The sequence below is a fragment of the Rhinolophus sinicus genome, chromosome 8 (genome assembly GCF_057876585.1).
Source record: "Rhinolophus sinicus isolate RSI-liver-muscle chromosome 8, RSI-T2T, whole genome shotgun sequence".
Taxonomy (NCBI): Eukaryota; Metazoa; Chordata; class Mammalia; order Chiroptera; family Rhinolophidae; genus Rhinolophus; species Rhinolophus sinicus.
Window position 1 is genome coordinate 13,141,605 of NC_142508.1, and position 20,466 is coordinate 13,162,070.

Here is a 20,466-nt window from a genome sequence, read left to right on the forward strand (position 1 = left end):
GAAGTCGGAGGACGGGCGTTAACGCGGCGCCCTGGGGCCGGGAGTGGACGGCCTGAGCCGAGTCCGCTCTGGGCTGCCCGGGACCCTGCTGAGCCCGCTGTTGCTGCATCCTGCGCACCGTTTCCTATCCCGCCCAATAGTTGCACAGCATCCCTCGGAGGGGGACACGGGGTGTTGCTGTCGTCACTCGTTTTGCACACACACACTGGGGGTATTGATCCGGGAGAATTTCTCACGTGATGGGGTCCCAGGCCGGCAGGGAACTCTTGACAGAAGCCAAGGGTTCCTCCAGCTCTTTTCTCCATCCCGTTAATAATGTCACAAAGCTTTTTGATTTATAAGTCAGTCTGATTTTGTACACGCGGCGAAGAAAGTTTCATGTGTATTAAAGCGGCCCGCAAAGCGGTTGTTTTATGACGCTTAGAAAGATGGTTATGAGTACTTTGCCCAAACATGACTCTTAGTGATGTAACAGAGCGGATTATTTATGCAAAAGGTCGTTCTCATTGACCAGAGAGAGCATTGCCAGCTTTAAGATATTAGTCTTTAAACTGAAAAGCGTGTATTTTAAAGGTGTGACTTTATAAATTAATAATTGGGGGGATGGAAGAAGGGCAAAACGGGGTGAAGAATGGAAGCTAGACTTCAGGTGTGAGCACGATATATTACGCACAGATGTTAAATTCTAATGTTGCACACCCGAAACTTACATAATGCTATAAACCAATAAACCAGTGTTATCTAAAAAAAAAAAAAAAAGGGGGGGGGGGAGGAGGAAAAATGGCTAGGAAAGTTTACCAAAGGGAGACCAGGTTAGTTTCATTGAGATGGCAACCAAATAATGTTGAGTAACAAAGTGCAAAGTTCAGTGGGTAGAAACTGTTGCAGGAAAGACAACAGGTGGACTGAAAATCTCAAAATTATTATGAATTTCAGTCTTGGCTCTGTCCCACCCCCACTGGGTGACGTTTTAAAGTCATTTAGCCTCTCTGGCCTCCTTTTTACTGCTGTGAAATCTATCTATCTCTGGTGCTGTCTATTGCCAAGGTTCTGAATCTACATTTTGTTTCCGTGACCATCAGAACAGTCTTGTGGACAAGATAGATCAAGAGTTATTATCTCTGTTTTGCTGAAAATGAAACAGGTCCCAAGAAGTTAGAGGATCTTTTACTACTTGCAAGTGGCAGAGACAGATATCTAAATTCCCAGTCCAATACCTTTTTCAGCCTCCCTGTTACTTTTGAACTTGAGCGGCCTCTAGGTTTTGGTCACCCCATTCCTCGTGGTGCCTACTAGAGATGTATTTTATTTTCATGATACCCTTGATTAAGTCGTTCTGAAGCAACCAGTTTATTTAGGGTAAACTCCGTGTGGGGTTAATTTTTGCAGTTACAGAGCTTGGAATTTTTTTTTTGCAGAAAGTATTAATAAAGATCTGTCATTTTGTTATTCGTGAGAGTAGGTGGTGAGGGATATGAAAATGAGAAAAGAAGTGTATCCTGCTGGTACATTTCAAAGGAAGGTTACTTTGAAAATTGATTTTAAAAGATAAAAAAAAGTGATAAAAACAGGCCAGCCATGGAAATGAAGGTCAGAGAGTAATGGTGTAATATTTGTGTTGAATATGCCATTATGTTCAATCTTGCCAGAGGCTATATGACGTCAGTTATGCTAGCCACTGGAGGGACTCTTGAATAGTTATGAGCTCTTGGCTAAATTACTTGATCTTCCCTAGTCTGTTTTCTTAACGGTGAAAGGGGGCTGATGGCTCTACCAGCATTACATGATTTTGAAGGAATAAATTAGATTCATGTGCAAAGCCTGAAGCACACTTCTAGTCAGCTTTCCCTCCTCTCTAACCATTTTGTTTCAATACAGGTATACGTGTTTTATGAATTTGTTCCTGGGAAGTGGTGGATATATCTAACTTTACAGAATGTTTTCCTGCATTGTGGGAACATCTATTTAGAACACATTGAGTATTTTGTAAATAAATCATCACTCATTTATCTTTTTTGTAAATGTGGAGTTTTGCTCACAGCAGTATGTCTTAATAAAGTGGTGAGGGGTACATTTATTAATTTAATGACTGGTACACCAGACTGAATAGCAGCTTTTTCCTGATTTGCTTGGACAACTCACGACTTCTCATGCTACAGATCGATAAAATTAGAGCTGTTTGGACTAAGTGGTCTTTAAAGTTGTCTCTGGTTTTGGCCTTCTCAGAATTTGTGACTTTATCTTGGGACGTCACAGTGGAGAGCTCATAAATTTTTATAGAGCGGCACCTGTGCTTTTTATATGACTTCCTTGGAACCATTGGGTGGCAAGTAGAACACTAACTATAAGTGGAAATGCTAAAGTGACTTGCAGGGAGAAGTGAACATTTTTAACCATTTTCTCCAAATTGGAAAACAAATTTAGGTTTTTCTTATTTTCATACCTATAATTGGGACCTGTAATAAAATATAAAGCACAATGCAGTGTAAAAAAGATGCAAAATCTTGCATGAGTGCCTTGGTCTCCCTCTTGAAGGAGCTTACATTCTTGGAAGCAAGATATGCTCCCTAACTGGGCAGGGTATTACGGTCTTACATGCGGAAAACAATCTGAAAATTTCCTTATTCCCATTTTACTTTTCCATCAAGTGCCGAATGCTGAATCAAATAGGAAAGTTTCCTAAATCTAGAATAAGAGTTACAAAAGGCATAAACGATCTGCCCAATTCTTTTTCTTCAAAGTTGCTTTAAAAAAAACCAAATTGGATCTTGCCAGAGAGAATTCAAAGTTAGAGAAACTGATAATTCCTGAGGAACGAATTTCAAGAAAACAAGTGATTTAGGGAAAAGGGTCCAAATTTTTGCTCTGAAGTTTTGAAATGAATTATTTAAGATAAAATAATTCCATTGGTATCTATACAACTGTGTGTTCCTAAAAAGCTCTGTAAGTTGATTTTTAAAGAGTTGAATTATATGAGCATATAAGATTCATGTAAAACTCTTAGGGAAATAAAGACAAAGTAGAGTTGTCAAGGGTGAAATGGGGAGTGATTCCTAAGGGGTATGGGAATTCTTTTGGCGGTATCCTAACATTAAATAATGGTGATGGCTGCACAACTCTAAAGATAGGACTCAAAACCACTGAATTATAAATAATAGTAATGATGGTGATGCAAACACCATGTATTTGCCATGTGGCCCTGGGAGAGTTATCTCAGTGCCACGTGACCCTCCTTATCTTTAGCTATGAACTGGGCCGTAATGAAACCTACCTCCATAAAATAGAGATAAAATTAAAAGTTATTATGATGCCTTTTTAAAAATCGTATGGCGAGTACACTCGTAAAGTGAATCATATTTTGAAATAAATTGTTTCTTTATAGCTTTTGTACAATCCTCATATTCTAGATCAAGTTTGCTTACAGTGAGGCTTCCCCACATTCATTCAGGGGTTTGAGTGAAGGCCAGACACTGTACCCCGAGAGTGGGGGCACACAGGTAAATAGGACATGGCCGATCCTCTAAGCGTCCCTCTGTGGCACTGTGCTCGTCTTACTCCTCGCGTGGCTCCCTCACGATACTGTCATCTCCTTGAGAGCAGAGATAAGGTCTCATTCACACTGGGAGCTCCCTGACAGCTAACACCTAACTTTTTGCATAATACTTTCTCGATAATTGTTCTTTAATTGAGTTGACCTAAGCTTTTGGTAAAGAGAAAATGGAAGGGAAAGCAAGGAAGCTTCCTGAGCCCCATTTGGGCTAAGTTTGTGCTTGGCACTTGATATTTTCTCACTGAATCCTCACTACAATGTTAAAAAATATGTCACTTCCATTTGATAGGTGAGAAAAATGGTCAATGTAAATATCTTCAAAAGGGTTACTAGACTTCAAATTGAAGACCTTCTAATATGCAAGATTCTAAATTCTGGTCGTCCTGGCCTGGCAGACACTATGGGAAGTGCTTTTCAGGGACTGGCTCATTTTGCTCTGCAGTAAACCAATGAGATGGGCACTAGTAAATACTGTTCCCATTTTAAAGATAAGAGAACTAGTAGACGTAGAGAGGGTGATTAGCTTGCGCTGTCACAGGGTAGGTGACAGAGCTGGATCCTGCATGTCACTGTGTACTTTTAACCACCGAGGAGCCCAGTGGTTCTCAACTGGGGGTCAGCACATAAGAATTACTGATGCATCTTACACCTGCACACCCCTCCCGGCCCTTTCCCCAGTGGCCTACGCTAGTGGTTCTCAACTGGCCTCACATTCGAATCAAGTGGGAAGCTTTCAGAAGTACAGAGTCCAGGGCCCTACCCCAGACCAATCCAGTCAGAACCGGAGGGTGAGGCTCCCCAGGCACATGATAAAAGATGGCCTGGCCGGAGTGGAAAAACACTGGACTGGGAATGATCTAGTTCCTTCCCCTGTCACTCATATGTAGGTGAATGGTTTTAATTAGCTCCTTGAATAAGGCAAATGTCTTACATGATTATTTATGGATTCCTGCAACATTTAGCCCTGTCCCTTGCACGTAAGACGTGCTAAAAGAAGTCACTGAATTAAATATAAAGCAGTAGTTTTCAAGCCAACCTTCACAGGCTGTAGATTCTTATGAGTAGCAACAGTTTTGCCTCAGACAGTAAGCATCGCTTGGCAAGAATGGCTTATGATAGGAGTTGCTTATTTTTATGCCTGGTGGGTGTATTGAACAATTTGTATACTTGGCACTGTTATTTAATATTAACACCACCAATAGAGAATGGAGTTGTTTTTAATAAAAAGCGTTATATTCACATAATAATATAGTTAAATCCCTCTAGTCACCAGCTTTGGGTAAATGGCCTTTGGGTTCAGACGCGAACACAGACTATGAAGGCTGTATTTTGTAATATGGGAATATTGGTAATATGGGAAACCTGGAAGGTTCAGGAAAAGAAAGACAGCTGCTCACTTTGTACTTCTTCCAGTGATTGAACAGAGCCTAATGGCGGACCAGCTCAAGAAAAGCACAGCCGTTTTAAGTAACTAGTTTTCACAGAGTGCCTCAAGGGGGATGTCTGGAAGAAGATTTCTACCTTGGAATTGTGTTCCTAGCGGTCACTGTGAAAGACCCCAAGGCTCACACGGATCACTGCCGAGCTGCGACGGGGGTTCAGGAACACGTGTCGAGTGCCTCGTACATTGTGTCAGGGTTGGGGAGAACAGCTCACTACAGCTGTGTCCTCAACCTTTTCGTTTTCACTTCTTACACCACCTCCACCCTCACCCCCAAAGACCTTGTTTTAGGCATTTTGTTCCTAATCATTCCCCCCACAAAGAATACACTACATATGGGTTTATGTACTGTATGTACAGCTGGGCTTTGTACTTATAAAAATAGTAAGAGTCCCCCCTCCAATAACCAGTTTTTGGGGAGCACTGTGTAAGGTACTGTCCCTGACGTCAGCACCGGGTACGCATCCCTGATTGACAGCAGTGTCGGAGATGCCTGGTCGGGAGGATGTGTAAACATCTCTAGGAGACCCCAGCGTATTTCCGCCCATGGCTTTGCTCCCTAAGCCTAAGCCAACTAGGATCCTGAATAACGCCCTCTCAGTTAAGTGGGGATCCCACTAAGAACGCACGACTAGCTCATACCATTTACTAGGAAAGTCGGATCGTCGTTCTAGGAACGACGTATCAGTGATTCTTACTCATGGCCTGCTGCACATATAGAAGAGTGAGGTAAGAGTGCTTGGCGTTCTTCTCTTTGAGGTATATTGTTAAATGTGTGTGATCCCTTCAGTATGAGAACAGGCAGCGGAGGAACAGTGGGTACTATCAGTATAACAAGTCATAATGGCTTTTATCTCAGTGTTTTGTGCCTTTTTGTTTTTCACTCCACAGAAAGCATCCAGGATGTGGGAACATTGTGACATTCGCACAATTTTTATTTATCGCTGTAGAAGGCTTCCTCTTTGAAGCTGATTTGGGAAGGAAGCAGCCAGTTATCCCCATAAGGTATGGTACATTGAAGTCTCTTTTAGCCCTTTTTTCCTTTTTTAAAGTTAAGAGCTTTTGTGGTGTTTATATAAAAGGAATATGAGACATCCTTTTACAAGATTTGTATCAAGATATCAGTAGAATAATAATTCATTTTCTGACTTTAATATGTTGTGAAACTCCAGGGAGCCTCTATTTACAATAAAATGCCTGCCACGACACTTAAATAACTATGATGGAGACAAAAATGTATTAAATGTGACTCTGTGTGTGTGTGTGTGTGTGTGTGTGTGTGTGTGTGGTGTATGTTCAGTTAAAGGCCTAGTGTGACCACCAGTTTTTTAAAGAGTGATGTGTGTTATCCTCATGTTATCAAATAGGGTAAGAGAGGTATCACTGTTCCTTTTAAAAAACGAATGGCTTTGTTTTCCCACATAAAGTAAAATCATATGGTATTTGTCTTTCTCTGACTTGTTTCACTTGGCACAATACCATCGAGCTCCATCCTTGTCACAAATGGCAAGATGTCATTCTTTTTTATGGATGAATAATATTCCATTGTATATATGTACCACATCTTCTTTATCCATTTGTCTATCGATGGACACTTAGGTTGCTTCCATATCTTGGCTATTGTGAATAATTCTGCAATGAACATAGGGGTGCATATGTCTTTTCGAATTAGTACTCATAGATACGGAGAACAAATTGATGGTTGCCAGATGGGATGGGAATTGGAAGAATGGGTGAAAAGGGGGATGGGATTAAGATGTCCAAATTGCCAGATATAAAAACAGTCACTGGGATGTAAACTACAGCATAGGGAATAGAGTCAATAATATTGTAATAACTATGTATGGAGTCAGGTGTATACTAGACTTACTGGGGTGATCACTTCCTAAGTGATATAAATGTAATCACTATGTTGCACACCTGAAACTAACACAGTATTGTGTATCAACTGTAATTGAAAAAAAGTTTTTAACGTAAAAAAAAGGCTTTTGGAAATAAATAGAGGTGGTAGTTATACAACATTGTGAATGTACTAAATGCCACTGAATTGTTAACTTTAAAATGATTGATTTCATGTTATGTGAATTTCACCTCAATTAAAGGAAAATAAATGGCAAACTAAGGCAAAATTGTTGATTCCAGACCCCCATCCATTAGTCCACATTTACATAATTGTTCTCATGAGGCCAAAAAGAAAACAGCAGTTCTTATAATAAGCAATGTATTGAAAACTCAGCATTCTTGCTGTGAGACTTGAAATAAACGTCTAATCCATCTGATTGCGAGTACTTAGTAGGGTAGTGTCACTTAGTCCCGTTGAGAGGGACATCCTGGTATGAATGCATCAGGGACTGGTGGAGGCTTGGCCTTGCTGGTATCATTTTGCAATGTTCCTGAGTACCTTGCTGTAGAAAATCTGGCTTAATTTTGTTATTAACATTGTATTTTTTAATTTCCCAATGGGATGCTAAATATTCTGAATATTTTTATTTGTTTCCAGTGGTGTTAGTATCTGCCTAAAACTTTTTGCTGCCAAGACCATCATGTACGTCACAGTAGGAGCTGCAGCATCTTTCGATTCCTCTGACCCTTTCTTTCCTCGCCCTGTCTCTTTCCGTTCTGGCTGCCATTAGCACAGTTCAGGAACATATTCACTCCCATCCTAACTTCCGCAGTAGTCTCCTAGGGGCTGACCTGCCTAGCACCTCCTCACCCCTCCATTTCAACTTCCTACGTTTGGATCATGGCACTCTCTCTCACAAGCACTCAGGGGTCACCATTAGCATCAGAGTGAAGCCCAGAATCCCTACCCTGCCCTTTGAAGTGGCCCATGATCTGGCCCTAACCGCCATACCCCCATGTGTGCCCGTTTATGCTGGCTTTTTATTTTCTATCTGTGGAGCCGTAATCGGGTCGTGCTCATGTCCTTCATCGCCACCAGTGCTTTCCAGGCAGTGCTCTGTAGGCAACGGTGTGGGCTGCAGTTGGCATTAATTACCCTGAAAGACCTTGAGGAACTCACTTTATTTCTAAATGGCATCTTGTCAAGACAGGACTAAGAACATTTGGCAAGAAACCTTGTGAAGTCGCCAGTACTATATCACTTCTCTGCTGTGAAACAGCGATGGCCAGTGATTGTGCGTGTGAGATTCTGTTCTCATTCATTGTACAGCTCCTCAGACTTTCCAGACTGTGTCAGATGAGCCCTGGTGTTGTTGCCTATTGGACATACAGGCTCATACCTAACCAGCAACGCAAAATTGGTTCTTGTTAGGGAAGATAAAGTGAGACTGGTGCTGTCACATTCTTCCGATGTGTAAAGATGAGGAAAAAGTGGGGCTCTGTGGGCAAAGATCAGCATTTCCTGAAGAATATGGAACCGTGTATGTATCTTTCCCCTGCATTCTTACGCCATTTATTTTAAATAGTTTTTTCTTCTATTGAATGTATTAGGTTCAATCAAATGAAATTGCTGATATTCAACCCTTTTTGACCTGCAAAAAATGGGTAATTTTATATGGTTTAACCTGACATGTATGAAAGGCATCTTAATTTTATCTGGTTTAACTTGGTATATATAAAAGGCATCTTAAGTATTTTCTAGTTCAAACTGGGGGCATGAAAATATAAAATTACTCGTTTAATTCATTTGTTCATAATTGTTCATTTGTATGTATTCCTTTATCTTTCTAAGGTATTAGGGTTTTCAGAGTATGGTTCTTTCACTTCTTTGGTTAAATTTATTCCCAAGAATTTTATGCTTTTGATGCAATTGTAAGTGGGATTGTTTTCTTAACTTCTCCTTCTCATCATTTGATATTAGTGTATAGAAGTGCAGCTGATTTCTGTATATTGACACTGCATCTTGTAACTTGACTGAATTCATTTATTAATTCTAATAGTTTTTTTCTGGAGTCTAGGGTTTTCTATATATAGTATTATGTCATCTGCAAATAATGAGAGTTTTACTTCTTCCTCTTTGATTTGGATGCCTTTTATTTCTTTTTCTTGTTTGTTTGCTATAGGTAGGAGTTCCAATTCCATGTTGAATAGAAGTGATGATTTCCTGTTTGATCCATTGGTTGTTTAGTACCATGTTGTTCAAGCTCCACGTATTTGTGTTTTTTCCAGTTTTATACCCGTAGTTGATTTCATGCCACGTGGTTGGAAAAAGATATTCGATGTGACTTCAGTCTTCTTGAATTTATTGAGGCTTGTTTCATGGCCTAATATGTGATCTGTTCTAATGAAATGTCCCAAAAGTGCTTATCAAGTCGATCTGATGTGATATGACGTTTAAGGCCATTATTTCCTTATTAATTTTCTGTCTGGATTATCTATCCATTGATGTGAATGGAGTATTAAAATCCCATACTGTTATTGTAATACTGTGGATTTCTTCCTTTATGCTATTAATAATTGCTTTATATATTTAGGTGCCCCTATACTGGGTGAATAGATATTTACAATTATTATAGCCTCTTTATGGATTGACACCTTTATAATTATGTAATGTCCTTCTTCGTCTGTAAAAAAAAAATTATTTTAAAGTCTATTTAGGCTGATGTGAGTATTGCACCCCATCTTTCTTTTCGTTTCTATTTGCATGGAATATCTTTTTCTATCCCTTCACTTTCAGTCTGTATGTATCTTTCGATTTGAAGTGAGTCTCTTGTAATCAGCATATAGATGTCATGATTTTTAATCCATTCAGCCACCCTGTGTCTTTTTATTGGATCACCTAATCCATTTACATTTAAAGTAATTGTTGATAAGTATGTGCTTATTGCCATTTTGTTGATTGCTTTTATAGTTCTCTGTTCCTTTCTCCTTTTTATCTTTTCTTCCCTGTGGTTTGCTAGTTTTCATTGGTGTTCAATTTGCTTTTTTTTCTCTCTTAATTCTTTGTATATCTTTTGTAGGCTTTTGGTTTGTGGTTACCATGAGAGAGATAGATAGATGAAGCAATAGATAGATAGATAATTCTATATCTATTGCAGTCTATTTTAAGCTGATAGATGTTTAAGTTTGTCTTTTAGAAGCTGTTCACTCAGTCCTGTTGTCTCACAGGAGTAACTGTCCTCTGTATTTGTGTGTATTTGAGTTTGCTCATGGGAGGGGGTAAGTTCAGCATCCTCCTACGCCACTGCCATCTTTGACTTCTTCCATTTCTAGTTCTTTAAGGTGTAATGTTAGATTGTTTATTTGAGATAGTTCTTGTTTATTGAGGTAGGCCTGTAATGATACAAACTTCCCCCATTGTACTGCTTTTGCTGCGTTTTGGGAGGTCATATTTTCATTTGCATGTGTCTCTGTGTATTTTTTAATCTCTTGTAGTTAATTTTGTTTCATACCGTTGTGCTTGGAAAATATGCTTCAGTCTTCTTAAATTTATTGAGACTACTTTTGTGCCCTAACATATAGTCTGTCCTTGAGAATGTTCCATATGCCCTTTAAAAGAATGTGTATGCTGCTGTTTTGGGATAGAAAGTTCTCCAGATATTGATTAAGTTCGTTTGATGTAATGTGTCATTTAAGGCCAATATTTCCATATTGACTTTCTGCCTGGATGATCTATTCATTGCTGTCAATGGGGTATTCAGGTCCCCTACTATTAATATACTCTTTTTTTTGTTGTTTTTCAGTTTTTCCCTTTAGGTCTGTTGGTAATTGCTTTATATATTTGGTGCTCCCAGGTTGGGTGTGTATATATATATTAATGAGCGTTATGTGTTCTTGATGAATTGTCTCCTTTATCATTATAAAATGTCCATCTTTGTCTCTTGTTACCTTTTTTTTTATCTTGAAATCTATTTTGTCTGATATAAGTACTGATACATCCGCTTTTCTCTGGATGCCATTTGTTTGAAGTAGCATCTTCCACCCTTTCACTTTGAGCCTGTGTTTGTCTTTGTAGCTGAGATGAGTCTCCTGTAGGCAACATATAGTTGGGTCTTGTTTTTTATTCCATCCCGCTACTCTGTGCCTTTTGATTGGTAAGTTCAGTTCATTTATATTTAGAGTAATCACTCGAAATCACTCTAAATATATTTGGTATATGAGGTATATTTATATCATATAAATATATTTGGTATATTGATATATGAGGACTTACTAGTTATTTTACCTTTTGTTTTCTTGTTGCTCTGTATCTCCATTGTTTCTTTGTCCCTTGCGATTCTGTTTGCTATTTCAGTTTGGTGGTTTTTTAATTATTTTTTTCTCCTTTTCCTCTTCTTTCGTTTTGTCTCAGCTCTGGATTTTTGTTTTGTGGTTACCATTAGGTTTGTGTAAATGTCTCACACATACAATAGTCCTTTTTCTTCTGATTGCCTTTTATCTTCACTCAACTGTACCTGTTCAGTCCTTTTCTTCCTCGCCTTTTGATTTTGTTGTCACAAATTATCCCTCTTTATGTTGTGCATTCGTTACTAAATTCCAGTAGTTATAATTATTTTAATGCCCTTTTCTCCCATTTAACCTTTATAATTGTTTAATAACCTGTTCTGAAGTAGATTTGCAGTTTCCTGCTTCTGTCAGTCAATCAATCATCTTACTCAAAGTTTTGTATATTTTTGTGTTTTGTTCCCAGTAAAAGAGCTCATTTCAATATTTCCAGTAATGCAGGTCTTGTCATGGTAAATTCTCTCAGCTTTTGTTTGCCTGGGAAAGTCTTTATTTCCCCTTCATATCTCAAATATAACTTAGTGGATATATTATCCTTTGCTGATTGTTCCTCTCTTTCAATATTTTGAATATTTCCTTTTATTTTCTCCTGTATTGTAATGTTTCTATTGAGAAATCTGATGATGATGATAATCTAATGGGGTTTCCTTTGTAGGTTACAGTTTTTTTGTTCCCTGGCTGCCTTGAGAATTCTTTCTTTGTCATTCACTTTTGACAGTTTGAATACAGTGTGTCTTGGAGAAGGTCTTTTTGCATTAATATACTGGGTGTTCTGTTAACTTCCTGTATTCTTAAGTCCAGTTCTTTCCTTAGGCTTGGGAAGTTTTCATCAATTATTTCTTTAAGTAGGTTCTCTGTTTCCTTCTCCCTCTCTTCTTTTCCTGGGATACCTATTATCCTTAGGTTGCTCTTTCAAGTATAGTCAGATCGTTCTCATGGAGTTCTTCAATTTTTTTTTTTTTTTTAACTCTTAGTTCTCTCTCTTCTCCCTCCTGGGTCATTTCTAGGTTTCTATCTTTGAGTTCGCAAATTCTCTCTTCCATCTCGTCTGCTCTGTTTCCAATGCTCTCTAATGAATTTTTTTATCTCATGTATTAGAGTTGTTCAGCTCCAGAATTTGTTTGGTTCCTTTTTATACCAGGGGTGCCAAAAAAATGTATACACATGACTTGTATTCATCTTTTGTTATCGGTGTATATTGAGTATTACAATTTTAATGCAGTGTTTTCCTTTCTTAAAATGTGTATACTCTTTTTTGGCACCCTCTGTAGTTTCAATTTCTTTGGTCAAGTACTTCTTTTGTTCATCAATTTTTTTATTCCTGAGCTCATTGAACTGCCTTTTTGAGTTTTCTTGTAAATTATTGAGTTTCTTTAAAATCGCAACCTTGAATTCTCTTGTCATTTAAATCATAGTCTTCTGTGACTTCGAGTTTGGTTTCTGGAGACTTCATTTTCTTTCTGTGCTCCCAAGTTGTCTTGGTATTTGATAGATTGTTTCTCCATGTGTGCACTGAGGTAGTAGTGATCGCTTTAGATACTATTTTACTCTCAACAATTCAGCAGGCTAATAGGTAGGGTACTTTCTTTGTTTTCCCACAGGTGGTATTATAGTACAAGTTTTTGTTTTCTTTTACCTGCACTGTTTGCACCTCTGGGATCATGGTGGAGTGGCGTTGCTTAGATTAAGGAAAATGCCACATACTCACTGGCATGGTGGGTGTCCCCTCTGTGACCAACTTGCCTTGTTTACGGAGCACCACTACTGTGGTGGGAGAATGTTGTGGGTGGTGGAAAACTGGTTTTGTGAGCCCTCCATAGCTAGCTCCTTTTCCCACTGTGTTTTTGACTTTACCGGGCTCTTCTGGGGCATATGGGGCAGAGAAGGCAAGTTTGTGATCTCATGGCTTTGCCCCCACACCTCACAGTAATGGCTGACAGCAACAGCTGTATTGTTTAAAGCTTCCCGGGTACCTCTACCCAGCTCTGCCACAATGGGGAGGGGAGGGAGATGCCTTTTGCAGGAAGGAAACTGCTTCTGCCCCTCTTACACTCCAGGTCGTAGTGTGAGGTCTGCAGCCCAACTTCACCACCACTACCATGCTCCCTGGAGCCAGGGTGGGCACCAAACTGCGTCTGCAGCCACTGTCCCTGTCCTTCGGCCCATCCTGTCTCTCCTCCTTGTTCCAATACTCCCACCTTCAGATGTCCCATGCGTGGATCTTTTAGGCCTGTTGTGTGTTGAGCAGGGGATCCTTTGTTGAGTTAGAATTGTCTGACTTTTACCTTTAAGGGGAGAAACACTGGCATCTTCTCACTCTGCCGGGATGCTCATGTCATCTCTCTCCTTTCACTTTGTAAAAACCAATTGATGTCTATTAGGTAACATTTATGAAGCCTAGTTTTTCAGTTTCTTTGTATACTTGAAACATATTAAACTAGGGTTTCATGAAACGTATCCTAGAATTCAAACTTTTTCCATGTTCGTTTGGCTTTGGGAAGGATGTCACATTATAATGGCGACATAGTCTTCATTACAGAGGAAAGAAGCAAAATACATTTTTTTTAACTGAAAATATGTATTTCCCTCTATCCTTGATTTTCCTGAAATAGTAGAGCCTGTGTGACGATGAGCTGTTATCTCTGCATTCCAGGTACTACGTCGTCATGGTAACCATGTTCTTTACTGTCAGCGTGGTGAACAACTACGCCTTGAATCTCAACATTGCCATGCCTCTGCACATGATATTTCGATCCGTAAGTACTGTTGGCTCACACCCTGTGTGCCTCTGAGAATGAAACCAAGGGAGTAGATTGAGCACATGCCATGAAAGGCTTTGTAATAAGTGACACTTAGGGCATAAGAACAAATCTCATGGATGGGTGAGCAGAGGCTGGCTTTCACCTGAAGAGTAAGGCGGAAAGAGGGGAATGTGAAAGGAGATGGTTTACTTTTATTTATCTGGGGTCTTACAGATAATTAATAAAAGGGAAGTTGAAATATTCCCGGGAAACAGATTTTACCTTTAATTTCCTTCGTCTGGTTGATTTTATGGTCAAACTTACTATGACTGTTATTTAACTTATTTCTCTCACCTTTTGTTTCTTTCATAAAATTACATTTATTTCTAGTACATGAAACAGATATCTGTGTTTTTTGTTGTTTTGTTTTGTTTTTTAAGCAGAGACTTGAGATAGTTAAAGGGAAATTCTTGACCAAGGTGCGTTTCTCCCAAAGCAGTAGAGGTTTTTGTATATAAATGGGAACATGAGAATGTAGTTAGGATTGCAGAAGAATACAATATGGGTGATTATTGAAATTACAACATTTCTGTGTGGTCTGAGATTTTTGTGAGCTCGAATGTGCTATTCCGAAAAGGACTTTGTGGAGCCTAATTGTAATTACTAAGATGACCTTCAAAGATGACCTTCAAAGCATTGAGCACGTAGTAGACTTTCAGTAGGAACTTGATGATTGACCAACAGCCTTTCAGAGGAGAGCCCCTGCACAAATTTTTTCATTAAAACTATGTGTGAGGAGAAGCTTATTAAAAGCTCTTATAAATATAAGATAGATAGAAAACTTGACAAAAATAAGTCTATAATATAATTTATTCCTGCTAGCCCTAGCTTCAGCTATAACCAGTTACTGAGAGGTTTATATTTTCATTGTCATCTTTAAAAGGTTTTATTACTTTAAAAGTTAATTTTTATGGTTTATACTTTTTGCCATCATAAGAACACCTGACCTTTACTAATTACTCATCGTCACGTCCTTTCCAGCTGTTGTCCCCTTATTCATGTTCATATTTATCTTGAATTATGTTATTGTCTTTTCCTAGTGCACTGAAACTTCCTTTTGTCTCCTTTTACAGGGTTCTCTAATTGCCAACATGGTTCTAGGAATTATAATTTTGAAGAAAAGGTAAACCATACGTGTTTATAATTTATGTATAGGAAGCATATCTTGAGCCCCTCGTAGGGGAGATAGTTTGTAGTTGGCCTCTACTTTGTTTCTCAGTTTCCTATGTGACGGTGACGTATATTCCTGAGGCAGTGGACCAGGTAAGAGATCCCACCTGTGGCTTTGGAGCAGCATTTTCTCTCTGTGGAATTAGCTCATGTCATCATTGCCTCCTTAGAACCATACTAACCTACGAAGCCAGGTGATCTAGAACTTCACTGTCCCTTAGGGTCACCACTAGCCACATGTGACTTTTACATTTGGATTATTTTAAATATTTAGTTTTTCAGTCTCACTAGTCACATTTGATGGGCTCAGTAGGCACATGTGGCTGGTGGTGACATATCAGAGAACCCAGATGTGGAACATTTCCAACGTCGCAGTTTTGTGGGACAGTGCTGTCATAGAAGGAACTTATCGGTAGAAAGTAACGAACTAAGGAATCATCATGCTTATTACAAAGACAATTCCTGACAGAGGCCCTCATGGCCGAGAAGACGGAATGAAAAGCTTCAGGATTGTTCTTTGCACCTGTCACCAGTGGCTGGCTGTGGGATAAGGGTGGAAAACATCAAAAGTACCTGGGATGCTTTTTAAAAGTATTTGTCTCCCACCTTCATTCTGAGCCTCCTCTCTCACTCCCAAGGAGGAGGGTCATGAGGAAAGACAGCACAAACAGTCTGGAACATTCCCCGGGGAAGTTCACCCTTACTGCTAAGACCCACATTGTACAAGTTGATGCCAACTTTGCCATGTATTTAATATCCGGCCCCAGTATTAGAACTCTATACTAACTTGGAAAGGAGCTCTCAGGGCAGAGTGTGGGAACCTAGAGTTTTGAAGTAATAAGGGCTGTGTCATAAAAAGGACAAAAAGGACAATTGTCCTGTCTTACTAGGCTCCTTATCATGACCCCGTTATTCCCTGAGACTTATGTGTTCTCCGGTTAAGCACCACTGCAGGTGATTGCTTTCCTAGGTCCTCTGCATTTAAGCATATATACATAATGGTCAGTTTTGTTATGTTTGGAGTAACCATCGTGCATCTTAGTGTAAAATTCACCTTGGGACACACCTGTGGTCCTTGCAACCTTTGATTTTGGGCTCATAACAGGGATACAAAACAACACATTATAAAAAGAATGTATTCTCTTGATACTGCCTCGGAATGTCAGGCGCCTTTCTCAAACATTTCAGTTTTCCTTAACTTGTTTTGGGTCTGTCATCTTGAATCTTATCTTTCTCAGCTTTTTTGACTCTCTTAGTGTGTGTCACCCAGAGAGCAGGAATTTCCCTATTTAATATCATGGATGAGTAACTTATCTTAACCTAAAAAATGAGAGGCAAGAAGCATTTATGTGAGATCAAAAAAAGAAAAAAAAAGCTATCTGGGAAGCACTGATTTGGGCAGAAACCCAAACAGTGTTCTGATTAGGAGACAAAGGCAAGGGGTATTTATGAGAAAGGGAAGGGGAACAATTACATCTGTAGGAGGAAGGCATTTCTATTGGTGCAGATAAGCTAACATAGTGACACTAATTCTAAACCATGTTTTAAAATTATCAGTCCAGTAGTTATCAGCCCGGTATTCATAAATATCTGCCTTCTTGTTATCTTTACAAACAGTTCTTGGAGGTACAGTGTGGCTTTAGGCCCACTCACAGGTTACTTTGCCCTGTTTTAACTTTCCGAAGGTTTGAGGCATAATATATGCAGGGCAGTTCCTCTGGGATGGCAACTCTGACTCTATTTTAATGTGGCCCTGTTTATTCTTTTTTTACACTTATTATCTCCTTTTGTTTATCCTGGGTAGAGCCCCTTGGGTTCATAGTGTTCTCCTCGTCCCAGGATTTGAAAACCAAATCTATATGTGCCTTACTTGTGCCGTTCATTCTTTTTCAGGCTTGAATTATAAACCTCTCTATTTTGATCTTTCCGGACTGAAGCCTTCCCTTATTTTTACAGCTGCCTCCATCAGTGCCTTCCCTCGCCCACACCCTCTTCTCTAGCACAGTGCTCTGGGCCCTTCACTCTGCTTCTTAGCCAGTTCTGTTGGCCTTTTATGAGATGCCATGACCAGAACTATGCAAAGTATTTGAGCATAAGCCTCGGGTGGTTGGTTCATCCTGTGAGCTTACTTTCTTTTCACTCTTGCCTGAGGCCTTTTGCTTTATCATCAAGAATCCGAGAGGGATGTGAATGATACTATTTCAGTTAATGTGAAATGTCACTGTTATTATTGTCAATAGTGCTAGTTAGTTTAATATTCCTCCCTTTCTCCAACTATGCCAACATTAAAAAACAACACTTTTTCAGAGTTAAAAAAAAAAAAATCCTCCCCTGAAAATGGACGATTGAATTATTTTCAGAGTATTGAATCCTGCACCTTGTACCTCACATCCTGTTTTCCCTCTTGCGTGGTATGTGTCTTCACACTCAGGTTTGGGCTCCCTGAAGACAGGAAAAGCATGATGACCGTGAAGGTCTGAGTCAGGGTTTCATTTGGTTTTTTGAGAGCAGAATGGAAGGTCGTGTCTGGTCTCTCTCTCTCTCTCTCTCTCTTTTTTTTTTTCTGATGAAACAATCAGTTCACAGACGATCAAAGTATTTGAAATACCACCAAGAAAGGGTGTTGTATAACCTTTTGGCGGCACCCTGATTCTCTCCCACACAGACTTACACGGACTCTGCTGGGAAATGACCCTCTCAATTATATTTTGGTGACTTGTACTCTTCTGCATCATCTGGCTGTAAACATCATGTGGAAATCAGTGTCCTTGCTTTCCTAAGGCGTTCCTGTTCTTATTTTTGCAGATACAGTGTATTCAAATACACTTCCATTGCCCTGGTGTCTGTGGGGATATTTATTTGCACTTTCATGTCTGCGAAGCAGGTGGTAAGTATCGGCTCGCAAATCATTTATATTCACGCATTGCCATGGGGACCCAGGTACTTATTAATGATGCAATAAATTAAATGCTTTTGTAATACACGCATTCAGATCTCTGAAAAAGAAGAGTGGTGGGAAATGGGTAACAAATATTTCCTTTGTAGCTGGGCCCCTTGCGTGTAGTTCTGGTCTCTATACCTAGTCTTTTTTCTTATTTCCTAGACTTCCCAGTCGAGCTTGAGTGAGGATGATGGATTCCAGGCATTTGCATGGTGGTTACTAGGCAAGTACAGTAATTACAATAAAGATAATTGCCTTTGCAATTCTGTTTGCTGAGTTTTCTCCTCAGGGACATGTTTCTTGGCAGGAAGCTTCGGCTAAACAAATGATGCCACAGAAGACAGAGGCACTTGGGATCACGTATGTCTAAACTTTAGTGTTCAAGAAAATGTCCAGGATCGTGGCAGTATGTTCTGTAACAGGGGTCCGTGTTTTTCTTGGTTGCCATGGACATGCCGCCTTGGCCCAGCATGCTCTCAGGGAGCAGTGCTTAGAGTACCATTCATTTCTTCATGAGCAGTCTGCGAGTCGAGGCTTCTTCAAAAGGAGGGTGCACTGCAGCCGTTGACTCTGCATTTCCAAGGGACCCATTGCTAAACCCTTTATTTCTTTTCTTTAGACATCAGTGTTCCCAAACCCAACTGCTCAGCAGAATCTCCTGGGGAATTTTTTAAAATACAAGTGTCTCTTTGTGGAATTAATGAGTCAACTCCCGTAGAGTGCGGTGCTCAGTCTGTGTGTTATTGAAGGAAGCTCTTTCCCCTGCATTCAGTGGTGGCCATAACAGATCGAGACTGACCACGCGAAAAAGAAATAGCCGTGGAAGAACCATCTTCTCCTTGCTTCTTGGCTCTGAAACTTGATCCCTTTAGATTGCTGTTCTTAACATAGAGCTTTATGAGCTATTAGAAAAATACTTTTTCACAAAGAAAAATTTGCCGTGGATGTGAACATACTGTTCATGGGGAAAAAAATAATGTCCAATAACTTTATGTTCGGCCTCTCTAGTCTAATAGTCAAAGAAATGCAAATTGAAATCCAAATACGGTACCTTTTTATTTTTGGTCTGTGATGTTGGCAAGATAATAAATGATTATTCTCATTGCTGCTGAGGGTGCAGTAAGACAACCATTTTCACATAAACTGTTTCAAGTATAAATTGACATAGTCTTTAGTGGAAAAAACTTTATGTGTTGAGTTATTTCAATGTCTACAACCTTTGACTTAATTCCACTTATGAGAGTTTATCCTAAGGAAATAATAAACGTGTTTAAAAAAGATTTATGTAGAAGGATGTACATAACTGGAAGTAATCTAACGATTCTCATATTGTAAGACATTTAAGTATGGTTCATACACACGAGAGTAAGATGCGGCTATTAAATCATACTTTTGAAAAAATTTTAATGAATGACCTGAAGGAAAATCCAGGAAAAAGATGTTGTGAAAAAGCAAGATATAAAATTTTATACTCACTAAGAATCTGTCTTAGCATGTACATAAATGTAAATAGAGAGGTAGGAAACTATATAAAGGACTGGATGGTAATACTGTGATTGATTTTTATTTCTTTTTAAAATGTATACATGTCCTACAATTAGTTTGTAATGTTGGCAGACTATTTAAACAATAAATGTTCTTTAAGAAAATATCTGGAAATTAGCAAATGCAGGTATCCTATAACCTGACCTGTTTTTTAGGAATTGGAGCACTGACGTTTGCTCTTCTGATGTCAGCAAGGATGGGTATTTTCCAAGAGACTCTCTACAAACAATTTGGGAAACACTCCAAAGAGGCTTTATTTTATAATGTAAGCAATTTCTTGAACCTGGGGAAGATAAAAATGACTGAGTTACTGTTATTGTGGTATGTTATTTCAAATGTGATATGCCCTCCTTCTGATGGACTTGGAGGGTCAATTTATTATCTGGTAAACTGCTTAGGACCCCACAGATGGAAGTAAGTACTCCTAACAGGCTGCTGGGGACATTGCGGGCCACAGGTCTCCACACGAGGCGATCCTGGTGCTCCATGTACACAGGACATGTCTGCTAACCAGGAACTACCGCAGGGACAACGACCCCTCACCCCCAGTGCTCATGCAGATAAAATCAGGTTCAAACCAGTATGGGAACCTGGACAGGAAAATACGTAACAGAAACAGCATGCCAAGGGGAGTGAATACCAGGGGTGCCAAAACAATGTGTACACATGACTTGCTGTCATCTTTCCTTATCGTTATATATTGAACATTACAATTTTAATACAGTTTTTTCCTTTCTTAAAATGTGTATACATTTTTTGGCTCCCTCTATATATGCAGGCGGGCATTTGAGAGTTGGGGAGGATGGGTGAGAGGAGTAAGTCCCTCAGATGG

At 39.4% G+C, this 20,466-nt stretch overlaps 1 protein-coding gene across 1 annotated transcript in view; it reads left to right on the forward strand.

The window, feature by feature from the left end:
- Positions 1-20,466, forward strand: part of SLC35B4 (solute carrier family 35 member B4) — a 28,639-nt gene that overhangs the window by 353 nt on the left and 7,820 nt on the right. Inside the window, exons 2-7 of the mRNA XM_019750951.3 lie at positions 5,883-5,996; positions 13,831-13,933; positions 15,052-15,101; positions 17,954-18,035; positions 18,252-18,312; positions 19,790-19,899. Coding sequence (XP_019606510.2) covers positions 5,883-5,996; positions 13,831-13,933; positions 15,052-15,101; positions 17,954-18,035; positions 18,252-18,312; positions 19,790-19,899 — 520 coding nt within the window. The remainder of the gene's footprint in view (positions 1-5,882; positions 5,997-13,830; positions 13,934-15,051; positions 15,102-17,953; positions 18,036-18,251; positions 18,313-19,789; positions 19,900-20,466) is intronic.